We start from the raw sequence: 27,538 nt of genomic DNA on the forward strand, positions 1-27,538 counted from the left end.
GGTGTCGTCGTCGTTTGTCGATGTCTGAGGTTTGTATCTCTGATGAGGAGCTGCCTGGCTGATTAAACAGCCCGAGTCGTGGATCAAGCGCCAGCGTCGTTGCATGAATGAAGGGAGCGGGTTTTTCGAGACGAAGAGGAGGCCGAGTGGACAGGAATGAAGCTGAGGAGGGCAGGCAGGGCGGCACTCGGAGGCTGATTATGTGCAGTGAGGGGCAGCTCCTGTCGCAGATGAATGGATGGCGAAGCGAAATGCAGCGCAGCGACTTTGTATCAAGGAGAGGCCGCGGAGTCGCGTGCGATAAGTCAGATGGCGACTGGAATTGCCAAGAAGAGCTGGATAAGTAGACGAAGAGAGGTAGACGCCCGAAGAACGAATTGGTGAGAGAGGGAACAGAGGTGCTAAGAAGAGAAATATTGAAGGGGTCCGAAACGGTTTTGTTAATAACCCGGCGTCAACTTAGGACTCTCTGTCAGGACTGATCTTCCCGTTCCATCCCATCCTCCAAAAAGTGGGAATCTTGGACAGCCTCCGCTAATGATATCGGGGGGAACCAGGACGAAGCACGAAGGTACCCGACGGGACGGGGTGAGATTGTCAAGGGCAGGGGAGCGAGGTGGACCTCTGCGGCGGGTTTCTTTGACCTTTTGGATGCTCGGGGCCCGCTTTTAGGTACCTCGTCAGGCTCGCAACTTGATGGAGGGGGGTTTGGCATGTAGCATTGTCTGCTCGTGGGGGGTTTATCTTGGCGAATAACGACAGATCTGTACCTTGCCTCGTGCGTCGTATCTGTACAGTTGGCGAGCAGATACCTGCGGGACGACCCTGCAGGCTCCCACTGCGACCAACAGCAAACAAAAAGACCGGCGTTTGTTGAGAGTCGGCGAGATACAGGATGATTGTTAAGACGAGACTCAGAGAGAGACATTCGACTGCGAATCAAAATAGACAAATGAAGGCTCAGCAGAAGGAATACGAGTCAACCAAATGACTCTACTGCTTGCTAGTGCTATTCGTGAGAGCACCCGACCCTTCAAGATAATCCTCCGCAGGGCCAGTGGTGTCAGACCCTCAATGACGAAGTCTGCGGTTAATTGTCCGGCTCCGCGGTCGCCTCTGTGCCTTGATGCTATCGTCATGTGGAGCGAAAAGACAAGGCCATCACACAAAAACCCATCCAAGGCTAAGAAAAATCGAGAGAAAAAATTATGCTAAAAAAAAAAAAAAAAAAAAAAAAAAGTGGCAGGCCCCTCTGTGGATGCAAGCAAGCAAGCAAGCAAGCCTGCCTCGTGCTCGTTTTGCTGAGGAATTCTCATTCTAAGAAATTCGTAATCTCAGCTTTTCGTATCGCCTCTTTTTTTAGACCACAACTTCCCACAAAGAGTGCTTCTAACAAAACCCAACACGGGCGGTCAAGGTCTCGACTTCTCATTAGCACCACGTGCATTCTCTCGTGGTTCTAACTTATGCTTCCAAAGGTGATGATCAGCATGAGAAACTCTGGCCAACACGCCTCTGTCCCTCTCCGCCGGAATGAATATCTTGGCCCTGGCACCGAAAACAAACGGGATTTAACAGCAATCCACTCTCTAGTCCGTTCGCCGGTATCTGATCGACGTCATGGCGTCGACAAGGACAATAGGACCCACATCGCTTCCTCGCAAGCACCGCTCCTTTTGTTGCCAATGGAGAGTCGTCGTCCTCTCAGGCCCTCGTCGGGCACAAGATGCCACTGATGGAACAAGGCTACCAAGGCCGGACTGATAGGGCCAGCCAGTCAAGGACCCGGACCCTTGAAAGGACCCTTCTCCCTCGCTTCAAATCCGTCATCGTCACCTTACCACTCAGAGTCTTGGTTTGGGGGCAAACTTGTCCGTGATCGACATTGCCCCCTCTGACTCTCCCCTTCGGATGTCACACACTGCGCCTCGGTGGTGCGATATCGACGTCGGTCTGCATTGCCCTCTATTTGTCTCACATTTTACGCGCGCGGGGCAGCTCACAGTATCACGGTTCTTTACCTTGAACGGCGCTTGTGTGACCGTTTGCTCTGCGGTACGCCGTGATAGATAACAAACGGCCGTGATGATTTCACAAACAGCGAGTAACAATGACCCTCAACCGATGACTGGTTGCACAGGTTTCATCACAAAGGGCCGGTCAACTCTAGATACCAGGTTGGCAAACTGTTGGTTAACCTTGACGGGGGCTGCCGCGGGAGGTTGCCGTAGTAAACTGCAACATGCTCAATTCGGTAGATAACTGTGCGATTAAGTTTGATACGAGTAAACCAGGAACATAACAAGTCTCGCTCGTTGTACGGGTAAATGAAACGGGGCGAACGAGGGTATTGATTCCAAGCCAGTGGTTGAACGGTCCAGCAGCCCGCCGGCGGGCTTCCCAAGTAGCCGTCATGAGTTGTCCTGCTCATCACGTCACAACCTGCCATTATATCGATGTCGGTTCCATCATTCCTCCTCTTGAAAGCTAATTCGTCGAGCACGTCAAGCTCAAACATGGGCACGACCAGTAAAGCGCGATCGCGTGTCGCGGTGCTTCCACCAATATCCAAGGGCGGCCAGAGTCGCAATGAACCACAGTAGGGCGCTGGTTAAGTCAACCCACACAGCGTTCTTCATGCGCTGGACGTCGCTATCGCCCTCGGCGTCCTCATTGATGTACATCTGCACGCGTGTCACACTCGAGTCAGCCGATGATCCATCAAATGCCGCCGTTGATCGTCGGCACTAAGCACATGAGAGAGAGACATACCTTTCCAAAGACACCAAAGAGGGCGATCCAGAGGATGAAGAGGATAAAGTCCCATATCGCAACGACAACTCCCGCGATACGCAGGATGAATGGGACAAAGTAGACAACACATGTGACCGCTGAGATGCTACCGACGACCACGGCGTAGACCTACTCTAGTCAGCGATTTGCGCCTAGGCGTACAGCCTGCAGCCAGCCGAGGTTCACTCACCCATTTCGAGTCTGAGTATTTGTGTTGTTGGTTGGCGCGATGGAGGTCGGTGCCGTATAGACCACATGTGGTCAGGGCGAGCGCGAAGCAGCACAGATGAAGGGCCGAAAAAAGCACATAGCTTACAGCCAAGTCTTTGATGCCCATTGTTATGCCGTGTCTTCCTTGGCCGTGTTATTATGAGTGGGGTTTGCGTGCACCACAGAGGAGAAGCTCGTTGTCAAGAGGAGGAGACTATCTTCGGGTCGCAGCGGGGCAGCGATTCACGGAAGGTGGGTTGTAGGAGCGTCAAACTGGCGGTGATGGTGTCAGGTCGGATCAGGTCAGTCTTGAGGAAGCTTGTGAAGGCGCGCCACTGTGAGCTTCAAGATCGCGACTGAAAAAAAGATGCGCAGGAGCAACTCGTACCTTGGCAATCTCGAGTGTCAATTAATACGTAGGTAGAAAGAGTCTATGGAGTCATTCTGGGCGACTAGGGCAGCCAGCCCATCTAAATCAACAAAAGTTGTGACGGTCCTTGGAAATTGTTGTGAATCAACAGCTGAGAACGATGACGTAGGGGTGGGGCAAGCTTGTTTTAGCCAGACGAATGACCCCTGACCCCCAAACGAGCTTGATTTCCAGGTGCGGGCCGGGTTATTCTATTTCCGCTCCATCTGATCCCTTCATCGCCTGCCCCGCTGCCATGACTTGGTCAAAAGGCTTCACAAAGCCAGGGGCGGGGGCCTCGGAGCAACTCAACAGGACCGCTGATATGACAGCATTGGCTCAATGAAAGCGCCAAAACTCTCGGTAAACTCATCCTTCCAGGCTTCAACCCTCTGTCCCGTCATGTCGTTTCCATACAGGGTTCCTCGGTGAAACATGACAACCTTTTTGCATCGTCCCGGTGCCGTCCGCTGGTCGATTTCGGCGCTGCCATATTTGAATTAGTGAATGAATCGAGAAGCATCTGGGTTGAGCATACATCTCAATGTTTTTGGGTGAAGGCGTCGTCCGGAAATCATGGTTCTTGAGCCACTCCACGTCTTTGTGCTTCACTGCCACTTCGGCAACCCAACTTCGAGAGTGTAATGGTTTCTCTTCCAAAGGCTCTGGTGTGGAGAATGCGAGGTATCGCATCCAGAAGCTCTCCTTCTGGGAAATTTCCCTCTTACACTCAACTATGTCATATTTTGAGTTCCAGTTGACTGTGTTCCAGCAGATTTCTTTATCTCGAAGCCGAGCAGGCAGATCCTTGACAAGAATTTGGAGGTTGCATCCGAAATTGGAGGTAGGCTGGTCGGGATTACTGAGGACTCTGATGAAGATTGCCCACGTCCACTGTTTGGCCCAATCTTTATCAGGATGAATCACATGCTCCCTTTCTCCGGGATGCAGTGATGTCATCTGGTTGCAGGAAGCTCTCGTTCTGAAAAGGAGACCATCATCTCTTTGAAGGCCAGGTTCATATGGCCACACTCCCAATAACCCTGGATTGCGGTACTTGGCGGAGAAATGCGGCTTTGACCAATCGATCCAGAAGTCCACCTTTTTGCCAGCAATGATCGGTGGGCCGCTTGCAACCAGGTCGGCGGAATCTGATGGGATTATCTTTTCGGGTACGCTTGAAGGGTCATCGTCGTAGGGTGGAGGGTCCTCTTGGGACTTCTCGGAAGATGCTGGGTCACGTCTGAGCCAGTTCATTTTTCAGATTGATGGTTGGCAAGGACTTCACAGATTCACGAGCTAGCGGGGGATTTTATAGTTGACTTGAAGCTTAAAAAGAAGCCAGATCTCGTCCATACAATGTCTATTTCGATGAGAACATGCATAAAAGTCATGGGGTTGATATAAGATGAAACCTAAAGGGAGCCCATCGCCGACCGTAGTACCTACGACAGGTCAGGGTCTCAAAGTAAAGTAAAGGAAATTTGGAGAAAGAAATTCAAGACACGCCCAAAAGGCGTAGAGATGCTGCAATTACCTTGACCCAAAAAACCCAGGCGGCTTGGCACACGTGTGAATCGACATGGTCGTCAATTTAGAGATCCATGGATCAGTCTTGGTGGTGTAGAGGCCAAGACACCACGACCCACACAGCAACCTCCTCGTTGTGTACAGAAGACTTCTAGAAAATGCGCAGCCCTCAAAGTGAAGCAAAGTGCTGTGTTTCAGTGGGACGCCGCTCGCAATCCTGCAACTCCTGTCCTCTCGTTTCCCAGCTGCCTGGATGTCCAGGGATGCACGCCGAGCACCGCCACCCAACATCTCATGTCAGCTGCCATGCGGCTCTGCGGAGGGGGAAGGTCACGGGGCAAAGCAGCACCTTTGTGGCTACCAAGTCAATTTCAAGGAATCTGGTCCAAAACAGGGCTTGTGATGAACCTTTCAAAGTTACTTTCACAAGGCTCACTGGCTCATCAGCCGTGAAAGCACAAGTGTGCCCAGTCTGAGCGCTAAACACGACGTCAGCAGTCTAGGCTGCTGTCAACTAACACTAGCTTGACTCCACATAGAGCCGTTGCCTTTTGTTGACGCCGTGAGGCCCAGCGCCGAACAAGAGAAGCTAGCCGGTGTGCTTTCATAAAAACAGAGGCTTAGCAGTTGTGCCTTGTAGTCATTGTACAAGGCTTTCTGTTATTCGGGATATCACCTGTGATTGTGCGCAAATTGAAGTGGGCTTTCCCACCTCTGTGGATATTGGCCTCTTGGACAACTGTGATCGAGATGGCGATAGGAGGCACTGTGAGTGCCTGGGAGGCTGATATGGCTGCGCTCACCGAGATGGCACTGCCGGGGCATTTCAATTGTGATACTTTCACTTGGAAATCCCGGCGCCTCACAAAACTAGTGTAAGATGTCGAGGCCTCTTGGGTTGTATATATACGTCTGGTCTTGGACGTAAAGGAAGACACAAACAAGCAAGCTCGATAGCAAAGACACTCTTCAGTATCAACACAATCACAATCAACAACATCATCTTCACCCTCACATTCTTCTTCTTCTTCTTCTTCTTCTTCTTCTTCTTCTTCTTCTTCTTCTTCTTCTTCTTCTTCTTCTTCTTCTTCTTCAAAATGGCTTACACCAACTGGTATGCTTCTTAGATAGCGCTTTGCTTCAGCTCCTGACCTTCAACAGCAACGACTGCAACTCTACCGAGAGCCACCGTCGACCTGTCAACTTGGCCAACCAGCCGCGAGTATGGAGATGCGTGAGTCTGACCAAGAATCTCCATTCTTTTGACATCGAGAAGCTGACCATGACTTAGTGCAACTGCAGCCTGGGATGGTTTAGCATCGCGAATAACGCCGATTGCCCTGGATGTTTTGTTCGACGCTGTGGCAGCTGCACCTACGCTGCATCCTGATGAGCGGATCACGGGAAACCGATCTATAAGATCTGCCTGTCCTTACCGAAGGGGGAACAACCCCATTTCTTTTATCTAGACTGCATTGGATTTGAGGAGGGTTAGATGTTATGGGAGCGCTCGCTTGGCATGCATTGCATTATTGTTTAACGTCACTAGAGCTGGCACTCACGTGCGGGATAGATAAAATACATTCTTTCTTGTAGTTGTCTCGATCTTTGCCACTTCAGCCCTATTACTCTTACTATTGTCAAGTGTCAGCACCAGCTGCCTGTGGCCAACATGGTATCGGAGCAACTCTTACATTAGGGCCAAGGTAACTAACCCGATAGAGTCTCGACTTTCCATTCCTCCCATCTACATCATAGATGATACAAGTCACGCTCTTGAACGTAGCTTTCCATAACAAGGATCCCCCTCGGGTTCTATTCCCATGCCGAGGCATGAGTGGTGATGCCCCACTCTTCCGACCGCAACTTGACATCCACATCCATCATCACGGCCCGTAACACACATGAGACCATAAAAAACAGCTCGGGATCTAAAGTGATATAGCTACATATCGTCTAGTTTCCTCTAATCCATAAGCCCATCCCAGCCATGTCCGATCTCGGCCCCCCTTTCCACCACATCCCCGGCCTCCCCAACTTCCGGGACCTCGGAGGTCATCCGATCCCCATCGCCTCCCGACCGGGCTACACCATCAGGCCCGGCGTCGTCTTCCGCTCCGCTGATCCATCCGGCGTCACCGATGAGGGCGTCTCCCATCTTCAGGACCTCAAGATCTCTCACGTCTATGACCTGCGCTCTAGGCCAGAGATTGAGCGCTACTCCTCGGCAATTCGGGAGTGGCCCGGTGCTGAGCGCGTCTTCGTCCCCGTCTTCATGGACGAGGACTACAGCCCGGAGGCTATCGCGATACGCTATCAGAACTACACCGCCGAAGGACACGAGGGATTCACTGAAGCTTATCGGACCATCTGGGAGTCAGGCATCGGACCTATCAAGACAATCCTCTCTCACCTAGCCAAGCCAGACCCCTCTCCGTTACTCGTCCACTGCACGGCGGGTAAAGACAGAACAGGCGTCGTCTGCGCTTTTGTCTTGTCCATCTGCGGTGTTGATGACGAGACCATCGCCCGCGAGTATAGTCTCACGGAGGCCGGACTGGGCGACTTTAGGGAACAGCTCCTCAACGCGGTGATGAAGAGCCCCGAGCTCCAGGGGAACCCCGAAGGTGCAAAGCGCATGCTTGGTGCGAAGCCAGAGAACATGCTTGGAGCTCTGAAGGCCATGCGTGAACAGCATGGCTCCGTAGAACAATATGTCGTCGAGAAATGTGGCCTCTCGCAAGAGGAGGTTGAGCAGATTAGGAAGAACTTGATCGTGCCGAGCACGAGTACGTGAGAGGCACACAAAAGGAGAGGGGGATGAAAGTTGAGGTCAGTCGTTAGCATAAATAGAATATCGTGCTCTCATAGCACATCATCCATGTCTAATTAGTTCATGACTTTATACATGGCGTTGGTATTCTTATAGTACAGTTGCGCCGCTGGCCAAGCAAAGCGATCCCCCCATATCCCATCCCACATACGACATACATAGTAATACACTTCAAGGAACAGATGTGGGGATCTTGACCAACCCGCGCTTGCGGTCCTCGTGCGGCGCACCGTACCGCCAGCCGGTTCCTCTCCTCGACCGGCCGTCACGTCCAACATCGTCGACGTTGATCTCCTTGAACCGGAACTCGTACCGGTCAGTCTTTACCCTCCTCGTCCGTGACTCCTCACGTTGGCGCTGCTCCATGATCTTCTGGGCAACCTTGTCCTCCTCTGCCTGCGTGGCCTCCTGGAACTTCTTCAGGCTCTCCGCACGGTCAGCACCCTTGAACACTTCCCGCTCCATGTCAATCAGCTCAGGCTGAGGCGATCGCTTGTCAGCAGAGAGCATCTTGTCGTGGAAGGCCTTTGCGGCGTCTTCTCGGGTAAAGTGTCGGGATTCGGAAACGGGTTGGAAGAGTTGTTGCATGGTGAGGTTGTGGACGTGGATCTCGTTAATGGGTTCGTGAGGCTCGTTCTCCTCGCCTTCTCGGAAGGATGTCTTGGGAAGCATCTTCATGACAGCCTTGGCGTAGGGAGTAGCTAGTTCCTTGCCCTTTTGAATGTGTTAGCTTGGTACCAAAACAAGTAGTGCGATACAAGCGAGGTAATGGTGTTGCTATCAGGATATACAAGTGTCTAACCATTGGAATGTCTTCAAGACTAATCGAAAAATTTTGTGTAGTCTCATCACAGCAAGCAAAACGAAATCAGAAAAAAAAAAGTACTCACTTCTGTCACCCATTGCTTCTCCACCTCCTTCAATCGCACCACGGCAGCAACTCTCCTCACGTCGACGTGCATCTCAGCAGACACTGCCTTGAGCGACTCTCCCCGACGCACCACCTTGTCGTAGATGAGCTCCCGAGTCTGATCGTCCAACACAGGCTGACTTCGGAAGAGAGGGTTGAGGGGAAAAGGCTGGTCTTGGTAGGGACCGAGGTAGTTGGGAGAGCCGTTGGATTCCGCCAGGTTCCTGCCGTTGCTCGAGTTGAGCCACTCAAACATCATCATGCGGCCCTTGCTCATCTTCTCGCGGCATGGTGTCGTCGAAAAGGTCCGGACAAATGGCGCGGCGGTCCTCGAGGAGAGTGAGGCGGCGGCATCGAGGCCAGCCAGCGGCACCGACGCGCCGCATACTCTGGGAGGCATGACTATAGCGGCTTCGAGAAGTCTCTGACCACGAGCTGCATTACATGCGACCCGGAACCAATTGATTAGAATTGGTTGGGTGGAAGTTCAGAGAAGCTGGTTTGATTGAGGTTGGGGTGTGCATTGTCGACTCGCAGCAATTTTTCAGGTCTACGGAATTACTAATATCCGAATCACCAGCCCCCAGCTTGCCATGGACCCACCCAGTTGAGAGGGAAGCTCTCCCGCTATCAAACTTGAATTGAGTATTTCAGGCAATGTCGTGTCTCAACGACAATCCTCCATTGTTCAACATTGACTAAGTTATCTCACGGCTTCCAAGTTACCTGTATCAAGTTTAATGCTTAATGAAAAGTATTGACATTGAAAGAAATTGGTATTCGTGTGTATCTGTTACCTGAGTCGTCATGCAAGCGCCAACCATTACCACAACTCCCAGCTATCCAATTCTGACAACCACATAATGCAAGACATTAATCCAGACAAATCAAGGCTGAGTAATTCATCCAGAAGAACATCTATCCAACCAGCGTATTAGCGTTAGGTGTATATGCCTCGGTTTCTGTCCCTGTTCAGTGTATTTACTCAGGGGCTTGATAGCGATGACCATCAGCTCGCCTTAGAGCTCGACAGCCGATTCTTTTTCGACTTGGCCTTGGCTGCTACTGCTGCCGCCTTCTTGGCGGCTTCGTCCTTCTCGGCCTCTTGAGAAAGCTCCTTCCACTTGCGCCAACCATCAAAGTCGATCAAGGCTTGCATGCAACCCCATTCCATGACTTTCCTCTCAAGCCAAACGAAATTAACAGGCTACCGATCAATCAGTAAGAGATCCAATGTGTAAAGAGTGTACTGGAGCATACCTTGGTCAAGAAGTCGTTACAACCGGCCGCCAAAGCCTCGTGTCTGTCGCTTTGAAGGGAGCTAGCAGTCAAAGCAACAATAATGACGGGGCTCTTGAAAAGAGTCGTGTTTTCAAGTCGATCCTGATCTTTGAGCTCGTCGGGATTCTCTTCGGGGACGCTACTGCTATTAGGAGTAGAAGAGAACACGCCGATCGAGTTGACTCGCTCCAATCGTCGAATTTCCCGAGTCGCATCCAGGCCGTTCATGACAGGGAGTTGAATGTCCATCAAAACCAGATGGAATCCGCCGCTTCTCCACTTCTTGACAGCGTCTCGCCCATTCATGGCCGATGACCACCTCACCTTCAGCCGCTTGACAAAGGCCTCCAGAAGCTTCAAGTTGATTGGGTTGTCTTCGACAATGAGAACATTGATAGGAGGTACCCCGCCATTGAGCATACCCGGAGGTAGGTTCGGATGCTCGACCTTCTTGCTCTTCTTAGGGCGGCTATTCGGAAGTCGAGGTGACGAGATCGCGGGCGGAGGGGTTGCGGAACGGACCGGCGTTGGCTCGGGAGCTGGTGGTGTCGGTAGAGGAGGGGCGGCTGGAGGCATGCCAGGGGCATCTGACGAGTTTGAATGAGTTCGCGAGTGCGGTAGTCTCGGATTAAAATGTTGCGTACCATGATTCGCGTGATTCACAGTGGCAGCGGCGGCCAATGACGTGGACGAGCCATTAGCTAGAATTGTCGGGGACGATGTGTGAGTTCGGACTCCTCTCGGGCGCTGGGGTGGATATCCGCGTCTAGTACCTCCAGGGGATGGAATGGGAGGGATGTGACCAGTACCAAGCACAGCGATAGAGTGCGGTGCTTGTGTGTTAGATTGCGACTGGCTAGCCGCTGGAGGATGTGGTGAAGATACGGCACCCGCATGGGCGCCAACAATGGGGAAGTATCCCTCACTTGTCTCCGTAGGCCGGCCATCTTCACTATAATAGATATTACCAATATAAGCAGGCCCAGCAGGGCGAGGCGAGGCCTTGGGTTGGCGCCGGGGAATGTCAATAATCAGTGCTTCTTCGACGCTCTGGCCGCCAGGATAGTATGCATCGAGCGTTCGGCCCATAGGCTCCTCAGGGCTGAGGAATCGTTCTTGGTGTTGGTCTCGAGGGCAGATGCGAATGTTCAGATCGGGAGAATCAAAGGTCCGTCCGAGCGAGTTTGCATACTTTCGTAGAATCATGTCGCGAACATCGTCGACGAGATCGTCCTCGTTGACGGTAACGAGCGTGGCCGAGGCATTAGGCCGCTTGACCCAGATCTTGCGGGTCACCATGTTGGCGTCAATAGGTATGAGCGTGGAATTGTCAGCGCCCAGCTCATTCGTTGAAGGCTGGTTATGAAGGAGTGTCTTGATCAAGGTCGTTTGGCGGTTGGACAGCAAGCTCTGTCGTCGCGGCGGCGGGGCAGGTCGTGGTGCTGGCGAACCCGGTATCGACGGAGCCGCGGTCGGGGGGAGCCGAGGGGACAGGGCAAAGGTCGAAGGTAGCGCCGGCGTCAGGGGCGCAAAGGCGGCTGACTTGGGAGAGGAGGGTGCGGCGGCTTGATCGGGACTCAACGGCTCGTCGTCATGGTGTCGGGCAGCTTCAGCACCAGTGTCCAAGTCAAGGTCAGGGACCGACCTTGGGCGGGCCGTGGGAGACACTGGCGACGCGGAGGTTGCGTCTTCGTGGATGCGGCCGAGGTTCGAGCTGGCCTGACGCGGTCGAGATGGCGACGATGAGGGCGACGAAGAATCTAATGGCTTGAACGAAGGAGAAGTCAAGCGCGGCGGACGAGGTTGCGGTGGATGTGAGGAGCCTTGCAGATCGTTTCTCGGCAGAGGCTGGTCACTGGAGCTAGCGACGGTTGTAAGCGGCAAGCCGCCGAGGCTCTGGTGGTCTTCAGGCGAGGCCGGCTGTTTCAGCACTGAACCGGTCGCTGTGTCTGGCGCTGTGGAATGGTCAAGAGCCGGTGGAACCGCCAACTCCGAGGAGCTGTCCGCAGCCGCGATTGAGTTTGCTATATTTGAACTTTTGGGGCAAACCTCAACCTCTTCACTCTCATCTTGTTGTTGGGAGCCATCGGGTGTTGATGTCAGTCCACGCCCTGTGCTCGCGGTACCTCGAGAATGGCTGACGGCCCGGCGAGAGGAGCGGTCCCCTTCAGCGCCAGACCCCTGGCGAGCTCGATCCCGATCCCAGAAGGGGCGGCTGCCGTGCGACGATGTTGTGTCGGTGAAGCTCTGAGCTGATGATGCCAGCGAGCCAGCAGTCGAATGCCTTCGCTTTGTGAACTTGGCTCTGAGGCGCGAGGCAATGTCGGTAGCCCCCATCAGGACGGCATGGGCCTGCTGAGCTGGCAGGACACGGCCGAGGCGTGGAGCTGGAGCTGGAGCTGGAGCTCCAGGTGGTATGGCAGGGCGGGTGAGACAAGGAAGAGGGGATACCAATTGCTCACAGATGACGAGAGATCCGCTCGAAAGGAAAGGCGTGCGAAAAATGGAACACAAGAAAGAAAAGATGAAAAGAATGAAGGCCGCAGGGTTCGTGGCCAGCCGGTCAGTAGCTTCGCAACATCGACGATGACCAAGGTCCCTCGGACAGGGTATCAGAAATGAGGCTGATGTCACATATGATGATTAAGGAGAGAAACAGACGGTAAACAAAAAAAGGAGTCTAGAAACCGGAATGAGGGAGAAGAAAGAAGATGGCGATGATGATATGGGGAAAAGATGAGGAGGGGGAAAATACGGCGTCGCCCAAAAGTTGGTCACCGTGATGCTCCCCTCGTCCAGCTTGGGCTGTCGAACATCGATAGCCCGCGATTGCGCACGCATGCTTCTGGTGTGGTAATTTAAAGCCGAGCCAGCGCGGCCCTGGAGCTGTACAATGCACAGCTCATTGCATCCATCCAAGGCTATTCTGCCCATTCAACGCCCTCCCGAGCGTCTCCATCCGACAGGGGTTATCCAAGTTGGGTCGTCGACGTGCTCTTCTGTCGCCTCACCCGGACTGTCAAAGATGATCAATCAAGCCCCAATCCCTCACAACGGAACCCCGGCGATCCGGTTCTTTGGGTCTTCAAGCCCCGTTTCGATCGGATTGGGATGTGTTTGATCCTGTCTGTTCAGCTGAGGCTTCTGAAGAATCCACCTTTACACTGTCATATCTCACATGCGCTGCGGCGCGCCCCTTCACATGCCACCGCGTCTACCGCCTGCGCGTTTGTTGTGTGTTGTGTTGTTTGTCTGGATTTCATGTCAGTGTTGTTGCCCCAATGTGGGCGAAAGTGATAGGTTTTGGCAAGGTGTGAGCATCCTTTCTAGCACCATGCATGCTGGCACTCGTTCGGGCATCCACAGGAGAGGCACATGATGCTGCGAGCGATTAATCGAGTTGAAATCAATGTCAACATTGGTAGTGGCAAAGGAAGAGATCATCAAGCAACATTGAAACATGATGAGTGACGAAATCAAGCTTTGGCGGGGGATCTCCACTGTGCAGACACTGGCGCACAAAAAAGAACACCCATTCTAGCCAGCTGACATAAATATTAGATGATTTATGACTAGGCTCATGAGAAGAGCGTGCCTATAATTATGTCAGCTTATGAAGCAGCCCTCAACCTTTTTGTACACTTGACATGTCCAATCATCAATTGCCAGAGGCCAGGATATGCAACTCTCACCCTTCATCAATCGTTCTAGTCTACGCCCATTAATCATATCAAAATGGCACCGATTCTTCATCCTATACTGCCTCAAAGTGAGGAGACCCTCGACAAGCCAATTCCGCGTGGGCCCAAATCTCCAAGACGGCTTGCGCAAATCCAGGCGCAGAATCGGCGGCGTGAGCATTTGGCACGACACCCATCCTACTTTGAGAGTATAGAGCATGAACTAGCAGGTATTTCATTCAATCCGCCTCGTCGAACTTGAAAGCTGACCTGCGACTAGATCCCGTTCTCTATGAACGCCTGGTGAAGCGGTTTCAGACAGCCTCGGAGCGTGAAGCCGAGGGCAAGGTGAAGGGCTATGGCAGGACCCTCGAGGCTGACCTACAACGAGGAGAGGCCAAGCTCTCTAAGTTGAAAGAGTCAAATGGGTCAGGGCGTACACCGAACGGCATAGAGAACTCTGACGGCGACCTCGAGCACCCGTGGGAAAAGCCAGCGACCGACAAGGCTCATGGTCTGCAGCTGTGGCATGCATTTCTGGAAGAGCGATTCGTCCATGGTCTCGACGAAGACATTGATTATCGCCCCATAGATGGGAATGAAGACCTCGACACTATGATCAGGCAGGATGCCCAAGACGCCTGGTTCGATGATGAAGAGCCGAGCTGGGTTGACGATGAGGCGTCGGGGACAGATCAACAACCAAGACGGGGCGAGACGGGCATCCAAGACTTCTAGATCCATGAGAGGTCAACTACAGCATCAACAAGACACAAGGCTCTGGGCGCTCTGTGGCTTGCCCTGCAGGACAAACAGGCGTTCATCGTCGCACATTAATGCCTCGTGGAGCAGATTTGCACGAACCATCCTGTCGCCTACCAGCCGACCCATTGAAAGACTCAAAAGCATGACGAGCCTCAAGGCTTTCGTCTACACCATCACCCAAACCGTCACATGGGACAAGCACACCTCAAGTCCAAGGCTGGCCATCCATGGCTGTCACCAGATGTCACAGCCGACAATGCTATTTACCCTGGAGAAATACCCATCGAGGTCTTGTGAGTCTTGGCCTCCCCACCGTCAAGGCTGCCTTGTCAAAAAGTCGTCTTTCATCGAATGGATATGGCATGGACCGTCCACTCGGGTTTTACAGGTCCAACGCGGTGTCGTCGCCGAATCTCGACTCCGCGCCGTGAAACCCCGCCCGCCGGATTACCGAGCCGGCATCCCGACCACATGAACCCACCTTGAAAGGTCCCAAGACAACTCGCCTACACTACTATTAGGCGGCTGAGAGGAAGAAGCGGGTAAATTGGGGGGTACTTCTGGATAAATTGCAAGATTTGTCTGGGGTAGAGCTTCATATGGACCTTGCAAGTATACGCGGGGTCTCACATCATATATTGAGCCACTTCCCAAGCTTCACATCGCACGACTTATATCCAAACACATCAAACTCTTGTTTATACACGCCTTCTTCTGAAACTTGTCAACATGGCGCCCCTCATTACAAACATTTATACCGCTGATCCCTCGGCCCACGTCTTCAATGGCAGGGTCTACATCTACCCCTCGCACGACCGCGAGACAGACATCAAGTTCAACGACAATGGCGACCAGTACGACATGGCCGACTACCATGTATTCAGCACCGACAGCCTCTCACCCCCCGGTGAGGTCACCGACCACGGCGTGGTCCTAAAGATGGAGGACGTCCCCTGGGTCTCTAAGCAGCTCTGGGCCCCCGACGCCGCCGAGAAGAACGGCAAGTATTACCTGTACTTCCCCGCCAGGGACAAGGAGGGCATCTTCCGTCTCGGCGTCGCAGTCGGGGATAAGCCAGAGGGCCCGTTCACGCCAGATCCTGAACCTATCAAGGGGAGTTACAGCATCGACCCAGCGTCCTTCGTCGACGATGACGGTCAGGCGTACCTCTACTTTGGCGGTCTCTGGGGCGGACAGCTCCAGTGCTACCAAAAGGGCAACGACATCTTTGACCCAGAATGGCAGGGCCCCAAGGAAGTCAGCGGTGAAGGGGTGATCGCCCAAGGACCAAGGGTCGGCAAGCTCACCGAAGACATGCACCAATTCGAAGGCGAGGTTCAAGAGATCACCATCCTCGCACCAGAGACGGGTAAGCCGATTCTAGGCGATGACCACGACCGCCGCTTCTTTGAGGCTGCGTGGGTGCACAAGAGAGGTGACACTTACTACTTCTCCTACTCTACCGGTGACACCCACTTCCTCTGCTTCGCCACGGGCAAGTCTCCTCTTGGACCATTCACCTATGGCGGGCGTATCTTGGAGCCTGTTCTGGGATGGACGACGCACCACTCCATTGTCGAATTCAAGGGCAAGACCTATTTGTTTCATCACGACTGTGAGCTGAGCAAGGGCGTGGATCACCTTCGGTCTGTCAAGGTGAAGGAGATCTTTTATGACGATGAGGGCAAGATAATTACCACGACAGCAGACTAAGTCGGTATTTGGACACGCTGTTGATGAGAGAAGATACGTAGTGAATGCGATAAAATGTAATGATCAATTCCTATTTTAACCTGCCATCCATCCTCCTCGTTATAAATTATCCATAAACCAACACTGTTGTACATCTCCGGCCAAGTATTTCCCTTGACCATCCTGGCTATACTCCCCTGGGTATCAGTCATCAAAGTTACTCTGCAATTCCGAGGCGAAGCTTGTTCAAAGCTTCCTCATACTTGGCTGGGTTGTGATCAACCAACATGCTCGTCCCAAACCTTATCTCCCTGAAACGTGCCTCGACGTCCTTGACGTACTTGAGCACAATCCTCTGTGCCGGCTTGCCGATGTTGTCTTCCTCCAGGAGGAGAAAGGCATCGCGCCTTAAAACCCGTTGGCTCTCGATGGTGAACACCTCTCCTGGTGGCACCAGCTTTCGGTTCGTCATGCCTGCTCTCAAGCCTTGCAAGACAGAATATCCCCATTTAGACGTATCCCCTGAGGGAACCGAAGGCAACCCACCATACCACTTGTCTGCTATCCCTGTTTGGAAGGCCTGCCATATTCGCTGACGAATCTCGGCCTTGGCCTGTTGTTGGTCATTCTTGAAAGCAAGTGCAACTGCCTGGAAGTCGTGTAGCGCACCAAGCGACAGATAAGGTACAATGTCATTTCCATGGACGATAGTAGTGATGAGGCCACGGGTACGTTTGCGGAGAGAGGCCGACATTGTGCCAGGTGGTCCATATGCGTAGACATGAATCGGGCGTCTTGGTGGTAGAGTAGAGTGAATGGGCAGGAGACCATCAGACTTTTGATCACCAACTGATCTGTCGGGGGCATCAGTCGCAGTCACGAAGCCAGTGCCAGTGGGATTGGGTTCCGAGAGCATTACTCCAAGCAGTGCTGTTACTGCGCCTCCCAGCGAGTGCCCGCAAAGCACAAGCCCATAATCTGGGAACTCGAGCAATGCCTCCCGAAGGGTAAACAAAACGCGTCTGTCACCTCCGTAGAGCAAGCGGCGAGCGGAGGCATGAACACCCTTGTGGACCTTGTGACCTCGTCCACGCCAAGTGAGGACATCGTAATCACAGGTCATATCAGCCAAAACATCCTCAAACCCCAGGGTTCCACGACAAGCAAGAACGACTGCCTTGGCATCGTGGTCCAATGAGATGTAGTGCACAAGGGGCACGCCTGTTCCGGTTGAGCCAGTCGAGTCTGTTCCACCCTGAGAGTCGACAAACGAGGCCAGGAGGATACTGTGGGTATCCGACTCGGTATGATGGACAAAGTGTCGGACATCTGCGTGGGTGCTGTCCCAAGCTCTCAGGAGAGGCATTTCCTTGGATATTCCCATAAACTTCAAGAATGCAGAACCATAAGAAGCAGATGAGAACCGCATGTATCTCGTGATGTTGCGAAGAACATGTGCCTGGGGGAAAGTGCCGTCAACCATGCCATCGCGCCGAAGGCCGCCTAGCGCATCCGTCGCCGTGTACGCGCTCTTTTGGTAGTAGTAAGACAGAACCACAGATGACTGAGAGTCATTTGAAGCCAGGCTGTATAGGCTCGGGGCTTTCCGAAGCACCCGATGGTGACTGAACTGAGGTGGCTCAAGGAGACCGGCTTGCTGGGAGCTCTTTGCCCAGGAAGAGTCAAACGTAATTCCACTCAGCGACACACTGGGCGAATGATTTGAACCTGGGTTGGTTGATTGGATGGAGTATGTGTCTGTCTGAGAGATCATGGAGTCGCGTCGACGCTCGTGGACAGAAACATAACTTGCACGGGAAGAGTTCCGCGGGATCATCTCTGCCTTTTCAATACGCCGCTGCTCCACAGAGGAGGGAGGGCTGGTGATTGACTTGATGTTGTTGGGCTTTGTGATAGTCGAGGCTCTTGATCGAGGCCTTGGCTTGCTGTCATTTGAAGGAGTGTCCTTGTGCCAAATGTTGGAGAGTGATTGACTTCCTTCTCGAAGGACTTGTCTCAGACCACTTTTCTTCTCTGATGTCTGGCTACTACTGGTCGACGAGTCAGACTTCCTCTTGGGCAGAACTTTCCTGGATGTTGGAAGCGTCTCTCGGGAACCGTTGGATTTATTGCGGGTGTTAGCTGCATTGATGGGTGCCCGGGGCCTCTTCTGGTTTGCTTCGCGTTGCGAACTGGAGGGTTTCTGGGGTTCTGTTGGTGAGGTTGGCGGCGTTGCAGGGGAATTCGCCCGTGATAGTCTTCCCTTTTCGTCTCGAGCCGCTGCGGTGCTTCGAGGCCTAACAGTTGCTTGCGAGGAGCTTCGAGACGATTGCTCATTGAGGGTCTTGGTGACTCTCGAGCATCGTGGCGGGGGAGACTTGGTTCCAGGTGACCTTGTCTTCTTGGCCGGCTTTGGTGGCGGATTTGGCGGCACTTCTTCTTGAGGGGTGTCATCCGGTAACTCGATTACAGGTGGAGAGCTTGGAGGCTCTTCACAGCTCTTGAACGAGGTGTCTCCGGTCCTAGACCTTTCAAGCTTGTAGACAACGCGGTAACTTGAGGCTTCAGCAGGCCCATCTGATAGTTGACTGAGACGACTGCCCCCTTGGGGGCGTGACGCATTGGTCTCGATGATCTCTGCGCCAGGTAGCGTAGGTAGGGGGAAGGGGTTGGGTCCATTGACATCGATCGTGATTGTCTGTGTTGAAGTAACGGAATTCGAAATGGTGACGGAAGTGTCGGCAGGGAGTAGTTTAACCATTTCATCCTTGAGTCGGCATACCACTGCTTCTTCGTCGTCGGCTGGAGCAGACTGAGGTATTTCTACCACCTCCCTTCGCAACATGCTAGGGCTGTTACCTCGTGAAGGCGGCGTCGTGGGCTTTGTGTGGAGAGGGCTTCGAGGGACACGGTCTTGGATATCGATTCTTTCGCCGTCATTCAAGACAACAACATCCCAAATGACCTCTTCGCACTCTTGCCGACGCTTGTCCTCGTCAACCATCTTCCAGCACCATCGTTGTAGGTATGCCAGTGCGCACAAGCCAAGGACAAGGTCCATGACACCAACGGTCTCTCCATCAACTCCAATAGAGGTGTCGGTGAACTCGCGTCGGATCAAGGTAATGATGCTGGCAATGGCTCGAGACGAATCAGTAGACCCAAATAATTGATCAAGTGATGACAAGATCAGTTGCGAGACCCCTGAAGCCATGGAAAATGTTGTGCTGGTCAAGTGGAAGCCAGCGCTCGTCCAGAAGACGGCCTGTGACATGGCATGGTGAAGGTTCTCGAGACTTCGTTCAATGATGGACTCGGCTTCAGCAGCAGCCAAGTCGCTTCGAGATCGCGCAAGGGTTTCTCTTCCAGCACGGCCCAGTACGGTTTCGACCATGCTGCGAGCAAGTTCCAGGGAGGATAGGGTAGTGACCTTTGCGGCACCGAGGCCGTAAGAGCCAGCGGTCGAACTGAGTCGAATGGCTAGGCATGTCGAACGCGTTGCGAGACTGACAGCTTGAGCAACAGGCGAGGGCAGCAGAGTGCGGCCCGGCTGCGGTGGAGGTACAGCCTCGGCGTCGGACATGATGCTCTGGCTGTCCATGGTGTTGAGAATCGAGGCTCTTTCGGAGAGAGCATGGAGCGAGAGTGGAAACTGGACTCTAGTAAACGTCGGAGACTATTATTTAGGTCTCAAAAGCTCATTAAAGAGGCTGGCATTCAAGGGTCCGAGTTCTGAAAAGAGAGGGCACAAATTCGAGGGGAGGCTTTAGAGAAGCTCCGAAGTAGCCAGGAGAACATTGTAACGACGGTGGCCGCCTTGCCGCACTCAACACCAATGACACGGCTGGAATGTTGATAAGAACGTGGCAAAGGGCGGATGGGCATGGCATGTCGTTGGGAGTGTGGCATGGGCATGGGGATAATAACAAGGATGCTGTGAAGAGAGCAAAGCCTCAGACGGGAAGAGATGACGAGATGTGAAACAAATTTGCATGTGATTGCCAGCGAACAGGGCGCCATGTCTTTATGCAAAGGTGCAAGTACCTTACAAAGCCTCCTCCTGGAGTAAATTATATGGCTTCCGTCGCACGGTCTTTACTCTTTCCAAAAACATTACATCTCAGCTCCAAGGAGACTTTGGCGTCTGTGAGGTTGTTGCAACGGCCTCGTTAGAGTTTGTTCTGGTCTTGGCTTCATTTGGGGCTATTTCAGGTACCTACACCCATCATCCGGCAATCTCGGGTGTTCCTGGATGTCTCAAACAGGATAATCTCTTTACAAGACTGTCCATGCCAGAGAAAAACATTCGCGACTCAAATTTATATGGCTTGTTTACGTTGAAAAACCAGATAGGGACATCTTCCGCATATCATCTCGATGATTGAGATGTTGCGGTAATGGCGAGTGCAGTTTCACGGATCGCGGCACTTGTTCCGGGACACAGGAGAACCGACAGGGATAATCAGCCCAACAAACAATGACTTCGGCGCAAAAACTAGGAACCAAGACGCCTCTCAGCTTCTGCTTATCAGCTCAGCTCAGCTCAGCTCGCACGCAATCGAGAACCGCGCCCCGACCTTGGGATCGTCTAGAACCCCCATGTTTGCTTCGAGATTTGGGGCTGACTCCCTTCCCTCCCCGCGTCGAGCTTTGATTTGGTTCCTGAAACCGCAAATACCTGGCTAGCATCCGCAAGTCGTAGGGATAGGTACTTGGTGTAAGTTGATGATAACCTTTCCCTTCCGAGATTTTCAGACGCGTCTGGGGTTAGATCCGGTCCTCCCCTCATGCCGTCATGATCCGGCTGGTGTCAGACCAACCCAGTCACAATTTTGCAAGAGGCGTATTTCACAGTCTCTCTAAGATTGATCAACGCACCTTGGTTTTAATTTAGGGTCAAGGATATTATGCTCTATTCATACTCGTTTCGTCCTGGGTATTCATCCACCATGTTATACATTTTACCGGCCCATCCAGCCACCATCCACAACCAAGATGTGGCCGCTCACGTAGCCACTGGCCTTGCTCGCCAGATACACCGACGTACCCTTGAAGTCCTCCGGGGAACCCCAGCTTCCGGCAGGAATGCGCGAGGTGATGCTAGCCAGGCGCTCAGGGTTCGCCAGCAGAGCCTCGTTCATGTCTGTGGCGATGTAGCCGGGGGCGATGGCGTTGACCGTGATGCCCTTGGACGTCCACTCGTTGGCGAAGCTCTTTGTGATCTGGCCCACGGCGCCCTTGGACGCGGCGTAGGCGGGGACGGTGAAGCCACCCTGGAAGGTGAGCAGCGAGGCAAAGTTGATGATGCTGCCGCGGCGGCCGGTGACGGGGGAGGGCTCGAGCTTGAGCATGTGGGCGCCGACGTCGCGGCAGAGGGTGAAGACGGAGTTGAGGTTTACTTGGATGACCTGAGTGTGTCAGTATTGCCTAAATGCGCAATGGAACTAGTAGAGTACACACCTCATTGAAGTCGCTGTCGGGAAACTCCTCGCAAGGATGTCGTCGCTGAATACCGGCGCAGTTGACCAGGATGCGAATCTGGTGTCCATCGGCAAGAACCTTGGGCACGAGGGCAGCGACAGATTCTTGCGACGACAGATCGGCAGTGTAGATGAAGGCCTTTCGGCCCAGCTTCTCGATAGCCTCCTTCGTCGAGTTGACAGTGGTATCCCGCTACAATCCTCATGTCAGCACCACCTTTTCTCCCAGAGTTCTCATGAGATGACGTACCTGGACCAGGATAATGTCGGCACCAGCCTCGGCAAGACCAATTGCGACGGCCTGGCCAATGCCACGGGTACCACCGGTTACGATGGCAGTCTGACCCTCAAGAGAGAAGAATGAAGCAGCCATTGTGAAGTTCGTAGCAATGTCAAGTTACGTTACGGGGTGGACAGAGGATGGTGTTTTTGTTTTATTCAACGAGGGGCAAGCCCCCCCGCGGGGTGAAAGTTGACGATGGAGGGGCAGTCCCCCCGGCTTCGGAAAGCGTCATTTGGAGCGGCTTAAACTCGGCCTCGATGGTCCAATTCTTTCTCGTAAAAGTCGAGCCGAGTCAGACCATGAGCCCGTTGTCAATTGTAATGCCCCTGCCCTCGTTGGAGAGGAGCAGCTAATGCGTGCATTCGCATTCGTAGGCACCGGAGAGAAGTCCGGCCCCCGGCCATATCGCCGTATAAAGCCCCGCATGAAGCCCATAAGGAGGGGTGACCGGCCTGTACCTGTACGCTCATGACTCTATGCTCTCCCGACTCATGTTTTCTCTCAACAAGACAACTTTACTCCGTCAGTGACATGAGGAACTGGTGTAGAGCTTGTGGTTGAGGACGGATAAAGTTGCCCTCCTCTCAGCTACTCTGGACAATGAACCGGCGAGGATTACCATTCTCGGCCATTCTCCAACGCCGTCTCCAAGAACAGTGGACCGGACAACTGAAGCGGACGCTAGCCAGCTCGAAGAATTAGCGCTTCAGCACCCCGCGGGAGGGAGGAGCTCCGTCAGGTTTTGCTTGAGCCGGGTCAGTGGGGAGAGGAGTGTACCTGGCTTCGGTGTAAGACGGCTGGCCAACCAAGACGTTTCTAAAGCTTCCACACACCCCTAATCAAGTCAATGTACTTGTACCTAACGCGGCTTTCAAAGCTGCAATAAATCAAATTGCCCATTTTCTTTCGCTGTCATGGGGGCCGAGAGGCGTCATGGGGCGTCATGGGACGTCTCCCGCGGGGCCCATCATCCATCGTGGGGCGGGTTTTCCGACCCGGGCGAGCTCCATCTCGGCCCTCTCCCCGCGATTGTATTTTTTCTAGGTAGAGTGACGGTCAGAGTGCCTCTGTTACCATTCGCGCGTCTTCTGGAAACTCGTGTGCTTTTAGTCCATTTTGCCTTGAGCTCCTCTGGAGGTCACTCGGGTTTCGTTCCAATATCGGACCCGGCTTGAATCCCCCCGGCCCGCCTTTTACAACTAACCCACGTCGCGCTCTTCCTCTCACCTCCATTCGCGTCTCTCCAATAATTTCTTTCCTTTATTATTTCTTTCTAGATACCATCTCGTGCTCATAACTCGTCAATTGGCCTGTAGTTCACATCCATTCACCCCATCTCTCCACCTTCTCACATATCCTCCACAATGGCAACTGAGCGTGTAAGAGCTTCCGTCCTCCACGGCGAGAAGGACCTCCGTATTGTAAGTCGAGCTATCTGGGAAGCTTGACCAATCTAACCATCGTACAGCAAGAGCGAGAGCTTCCCCAGCCTGCTAGCAACGAGGTCCAGGTCGCCGTCCAGTCCACCGGCCTTTGTGGCTCCGATCTTCACTACTACAACCACTTCCGCAACGGCGACATCATCGTCCGTGAGCCCTTGACCCTCGGTCATGAGTCCGCTGGTACCGTTGTCGCTGTTGGCTCAGACGTCACCAACCTCGTCGTCGGAGACCGCGTCGCTCTCGAGGTTGGTCTGCCTTGTGAGGCCTGTGAGCTCTGCGGCGAGGGCCGTTACAACATTTGCCGTGGCATGAAGTTCCGTAGCTCGGCCAAGGCGAACCCTCATGCCCAGGGAACTCTCCAAGAGAAGATCAACCACCCTGCCAAGTGGTGTCACAAGTAGGTCTCGCTCCTTCTAGATCGCTTAAAGTCGTTCTAACAAGAGCTCAGGCTGCGCGAAAATGTCTCCCTCGATCTCGGTGCTCTTGTTGAGCCCCTCTCTGTCGCCATGCACGCCCGAGACCGCGCCGCTCTCCCCAAGGGCTCAACTGTCCTGGTTCTCGGCGCTGGTGCCGTCGGTCTCCTCGCAGCCGCGGTCGCCAAGGCTGACCAGGCCAAGACCGTCATTATCGCAGATATTCTGAAGGATCGAGTTGACTTTGCTACTTCCAACGGCTTCGCTGACGCTTCTGTCGTTGTCCCCATGGAGCGCCCCCAGACTATTGAGGACAAGCTCGCCTATGCTCAAAAGGTGGCCGCTATGGTCAAGGAGACTCAAGTTAACGGAGAGGCTGTTGGAGAAGTTACAGCTGTCTACGAGTGCACTGGTGTCGAGACCTGTGTGCAGACCGCCATCTATGTAAGTCCGCGACTGCTATTTCGTCCATTGACAACCCACTAATACGTTTCTACTAGGCCACCAAGCCCGGCGGCAAGGTCATGATCATCGGCATGGGCACCCCCATCCTCACCCTCCCCATGTCCGCCGCCTCCCTCCGCGAAGTTGACCTCATCGGCGTCTTCCGTTACGCCAACACCTACCGCCAGATCATCGACCTCCTCAACAACCCACCCGCCGGCATGCCCGACATCAGCTGCCTCGTGACCCAGCGCTACAAGGGCCTGGACCGCATCGAGGAGGCCTTCAAGATGGCGGGCAAGATCAAGGACGAGAGCGGAAACCTTGTGATAAAGGTGGTTGTCGATACTTCGAGCAACGGGGACTCTCCCCGGCTGTAGATTTAGTTGTTGAGGTTTGGGCGTGTTTATAGATTTGGGGAAAACGGCGAATGTTGATGAATGATGTCTTTGGGATGGGTAGTTTGCTAGCAAAATGGATATGGGTTTCATGATCAACTTTTATTGTTTCCATAGCCCTCAGCCCAAGCTACAGGGTAACAATACAAGTGAATAATTATCGCCAAGGAAGGGGCTTCCGTCCTTGGACCTAAGACTCATAACGTGCTCACAAGATGAAATCTAAAGCACTAAATACTCAGATTTCGAGATCCGACAGGAATGACACAGCTCGGGTTCCAGTTCGTACAAGGCCGCGGGATTCTGGGCCGAGTTCATCGGGCGGAAACTGGTTTCCGACCACGGAGCCCCGCCGTGAAGCAACGCGGGGCAATTCACAGCCAGGATAGACCCTCTCAGACGGTAGAGATCATGACTGCCGAGGGAGGAAAGTAAGGATGAAAACTTCGATAATGAGAATTTTATTTAGGATAGACTTCGTCACGCTGAATACCCGTTTTAACTACAAATGATACCAACTGCAATAAGACTTATGAACGATGATTTTATGAGAGTTTTTATTCATTCATGAAGCTTCTATAGAGCCTCTAGTCTATTACATAAACGACATTGTGCGATTGTCATCTCACTTTTATCTCATAATCTCATCCATACCGCAACCCTTAACCCTTTATCGTAAACCTACAGCCGTCCTTGAAGTCACGACTTGTCGGGGAAGCCAAAGTCGACGCCGAAGGGAGGGTAGACGTATCGCTTCAGCTCACCCTTCTTTGTGAGGTCGTCCGAGTAGTCGTTGAGGAGCTTCAGGTCGTCGGCGTCGAGGTCGACGATGGTCTTGTTGGCGGAGATGCGCTCGGGGGTGACGGACTTGGCGAGGACGGTGCTGCCACGGGCGACTAAAGCTGCGTGTTAGTTATGAATTGTAACTCTGATATCGATGTAGAAACTCACCGTGGTAGCTGAGGAGGATGGTAGAGGCAGAGACACCCTTCTTCTCGGCAATCTTGACAACGGGCTCAGCGGTCATGACGGGACCGCCAGTGCTGCCCAGAGGGCTGTAAGCCTCAATGTGGATGCCCTTCTCCTTGCAGAAATCGACAATCTCCTGCTGGGGCAGGCTAGGGTGGTTCTCGATCTGGTTGACGGCGGGGATGATGGTGGCATGAGGTAGAAGCTCCTCAAGGTATCGCTTGCTGTACTGTAGTGGGATGTCAGTCTGGAGCTCTGTGTCGAATTGGAAGGAGAAGGCTTACGTTGCAGACACCAACGCCCTTGGTCTTGCCGGTAGCGGGCAGCTTCTCCATCTGCTTCCAGCCATCGACGTGGTTGTAAGATCGGATAACATCTCGGGAACCGTCCTCCTTGGTGGGGAACTTGTCATGGTTACCCTCGGGGTTGAGGAGGAGAGGCCAGTGCTACACTCATCAGCAAACATTCTTCTTTTAAAGGGAAAATTGCAACTCACCACCAGGAAAAGATCAACGTAGTCGAGACCGAGGGCCTTCAGGGACTTGTCGAGAGCCAGCTCGCAGCGGGTGTTGTAAGTAGCCCAGACCTTGGTCACGATAAAGATGTCCTCGCGCTTGACGCCAGCGTCGAAAGCAGCCTTGAGGCCCGCGCCGACCTCCTCCTCGTTGCCGTAGCAGTAGGCGCAGTCGACCATCTTGTAGCCATCCTTGAGAGCGAAGGTGACAGCGGCCTCGACCTGACCGGGGGCGGACTGCCAGGTGCCTGTAGACGGGCGAGAGTCAGTCAATTGACTCGCTCAAAGCTTCCAAAGAGCCGAATCACTCAAGAATAACACGTACCGAGACCGACGGCAGGAATCTCCTGGCCGTTGTTGAGCTTGAAGCTTGTGGGAGCCATTGTGTGAATCTTGAAGCGGGTGGAAGAGAGTGGGGGTTGTCTAAAGACGAAGGATGAAGAAGAAGGAAGAGATCGAGTCAAGAGCAGAGGGAGAAAAGAAGCTCCCACAGAAGCGGGCACCCTTGCGGCTATAAATCGCGTCCCCATCATGAACAATCTAGCTTTCCACGCAGCTCATCCCGCTCCCTCAAGCTCATGACCCTTCTTTCCCCCAATCTGCTCTGATGATCCGCGGGGTCAAAGCCGAGTCGAGTCGAGCAGGACCCCACCAAGCTCCGTCATTTTCCATGGTCCATGGCGGGGCCCCAAAGGAGAGAGACAAAGGTTTGGGGTGTGCGAGGTCCAGTCGGTGGAGCCGAGTCATGATGTACTGGTACGAGGGCGTCGGTGGACGGAGAATTCGCGCCCGTTTCTCGGGGTGGGGTTGGTCCGAGGGGGCAGCAGTCACGCATCATGCCTCTCCTCTTTGTGCTTCATCCATGCGGAATCACAGGCTTTTCCGTCTTTTGCTGCATGCTGGATGTAGGTACACGCTTGGTTGGCGCCGCACGATGCTCGTAGTGGCCGCCACAGGGTGGATCGAGTCGGTAAGAACCCCGGTCAATCTTCCGGGCCTGTTGGACACTCTGCCCCCAACGGCTGACAAACTTCTGCTTTTGAGAGAGACGGGGAGCTTGTTGAAACGCCAACTGACTGATCGTTGGTCACAGAATCAGTATCATTCTGGGATACCCCGCGTTTCGTGGCCCTGAGCTCGTTTAAATACTCTTCCTCTGGCTCTTGGTTGGTGGATATCCAAGCTTCGCCCACGACACATCACTTGGCGGCTGGAGAAACGAGATTGCTGTTCTACTGATTCAGCAGTAATTATGAAACCCCCAACCTGGGTATCCCAAGAGTCCTTCGCCGAGACTCTTGCCTCTCTCTATGCCGTCCTCGTCTGAGCTCTAAGGAAACGACAGGAAACTATACATACATACATATGGAAAAGAAAAGAGAATGCACCGGTCGGTGATATCCATTACAACAAAGATGTGCCAAAAACTCCCCTCTCCATGTCCCTGGTTTTTTACGATCCCGCCTCTTCTCGTCGTGCGTCATTGTCTCTT

At 53.4% G+C, this 27,538-nt stretch overlaps 11 protein-coding genes across 11 annotated transcripts; 4 read left to right on the forward strand and 7 right to left on the reverse strand.

The window, feature by feature from the left end:
• Positions 1-2,510: 2,510 nt before the first annotated feature.
• Positions 2,511-3,130, reverse strand: MRS44_004345 (uncharacterized protein; the record flags this gene model as incomplete). Its single annotated transcript, XM_046275658.2, has 3 exons — positions 2,511-2,684; positions 2,773-2,922; positions 2,984-3,130. The coding sequence occupies 3 exons, from the start codon at positions 3,128-3,130 to the stop codon at positions 2,511-2,513; spliced, it is 471 nt and encodes a 156-aa protein (XP_046136531.1).
• Positions 3,131-3,720: 590 nt separating this feature from the next.
• On the reverse strand, positions 3,721-4,669 carry MRS44_004346 (uncharacterized protein; the record flags this gene model as incomplete). The annotated part of the gene is made up of 2 exons (XM_046279399.2): positions 3,721-3,898; positions 3,951-4,669. 2 exons carry the CDS (start codon positions 4,667-4,669, stop codon positions 3,721-3,723), a joined length of 897 nt encoding a protein of 298 aa, XP_046136530.1.
• Positions 4,670-5,692: 1,023 nt separating this feature from the next.
• On the forward strand, positions 5,693-7,739 carry MRS44_004347 (uncharacterized protein; the record flags this gene model as incomplete). The annotated part of the gene is made up of 4 exons (XM_065622169.1): positions 5,693-5,817; positions 5,916-6,056; positions 6,104-6,176; positions 6,903-7,739. 4 exons carry the CDS (start codon positions 5,693-5,695, stop codon positions 7,737-7,739), a joined length of 1,176 nt encoding a protein of 391 aa, XP_065478241.1.
• A 207-nt stretch (positions 7,740-7,946) lies between these two features.
• Positions 7,947-9,085, reverse strand: MRS44_004348 (mitochondrial 37S ribosomal protein mS45; the record flags this gene model as incomplete). The annotated part of the gene is made up of 2 exons (XM_046275656.2): positions 7,947-8,489; positions 8,666-9,085. 2 exons carry the CDS (start codon positions 9,083-9,085, stop codon positions 7,947-7,949), a joined length of 963 nt encoding a protein of 320 aa, XP_046136527.1.
• Positions 9,086-9,694: 609 nt separating this feature from the next.
• On the reverse strand, positions 9,695-12,303 carry MRS44_004349 (uncharacterized protein; the record flags this gene model as incomplete). The annotated part of the gene is made up of 2 exons (XM_046283238.2): positions 9,695-9,892; positions 9,946-12,303. 2 exons carry the CDS (start codon positions 12,301-12,303, stop codon positions 9,695-9,697), a joined length of 2,556 nt encoding a protein of 851 aa, XP_046136526.1.
• A 1,398-nt stretch (positions 12,304-13,701) lies between these two features.
• MRS44_004350 (uncharacterized protein) lies at positions 13,702-14,384 on the forward strand (the record flags this gene model as incomplete). Its single annotated transcript, XM_046268939.2, has 2 exons — positions 13,702-13,876; positions 13,927-14,384. The coding sequence occupies 2 exons, from the start codon at positions 13,702-13,704 to the stop codon at positions 14,382-14,384; spliced, it is 633 nt and encodes a 210-aa protein (XP_046136525.1).
• Positions 14,385-15,140: 756 nt separating this feature from the next.
• Positions 15,141-16,124, forward strand: MRS44_004351 (uncharacterized protein; the record flags this gene model as incomplete). Its single annotated transcript, XM_046268938.2, has 1 exon — positions 15,141-16,124. One exon carries the CDS (start codon positions 15,141-15,143, stop codon positions 16,122-16,124), a length of 984 nt encoding a protein of 327 aa, XP_046136524.1.
• Positions 16,125-16,320: 196 nt separating this feature from the next.
• MRS44_004352 (uncharacterized protein) lies at positions 16,321-19,704 on the reverse strand (the record flags this gene model as incomplete). Its single annotated transcript, XM_046275655.2, has 1 exon — positions 16,321-19,704. One exon carries the CDS (start codon positions 19,702-19,704, stop codon positions 16,321-16,323), a length of 3,384 nt encoding a protein of 1,127 aa, XP_046136523.1.
• A 1,360-nt stretch (positions 19,705-21,064) lies between these two features.
• Positions 21,065-21,956, reverse strand: MRS44_004353 (uncharacterized protein; the record flags this gene model as incomplete). The annotated part of the gene is made up of 3 exons (XM_046268937.2): positions 21,065-21,511; positions 21,564-21,776; positions 21,834-21,956. The coding sequence occupies 3 exons, from the start codon at positions 21,954-21,956 to the stop codon at positions 21,065-21,067; spliced, it is 783 nt and encodes a 260-aa protein (XP_046136522.1).
• Positions 21,957-23,230: 1,274 nt separating this feature from the next.
• Positions 23,231-24,545, forward strand: MRS44_004354 (uncharacterized protein; the record flags this gene model as incomplete). Its single annotated transcript, XM_046275654.2, has 4 exons — positions 23,231-23,287; positions 23,335-23,705; positions 23,757-24,165; positions 24,222-24,545. 4 exons carry the CDS (start codon positions 23,231-23,233, stop codon positions 24,543-24,545), a joined length of 1,161 nt encoding a protein of 386 aa, XP_046136521.1.
• A 717-nt stretch (positions 24,546-25,262) lies between these two features.
• Positions 25,263-26,429, reverse strand: MRS44_004355 (uncharacterized protein; the record flags this gene model as incomplete). Its single annotated transcript, XM_046270669.1, has 5 exons — positions 25,263-25,459; positions 25,515-25,761; positions 25,817-25,978; positions 26,029-26,294; positions 26,372-26,429. The coding sequence occupies 5 exons, from the start codon at positions 26,427-26,429 to the stop codon at positions 25,263-25,265; spliced, it is 930 nt and encodes a 309-aa protein (XP_046136520.1).
• Positions 26,430-27,538: the final 1,109 nt, after the last annotated feature.

Source organism: Fusarium solani (genome assembly GCF_023522795.1).
Source record: "Fusarium solani strain SB1 chromosome Unknown bctg00000002, whole genome shotgun sequence".
In the NCBI taxonomy this organism is placed as follows: Eukaryota; Fungi; Ascomycota; class Sordariomycetes; order Hypocreales; family Nectriaceae; genus Fusarium; species Fusarium solani.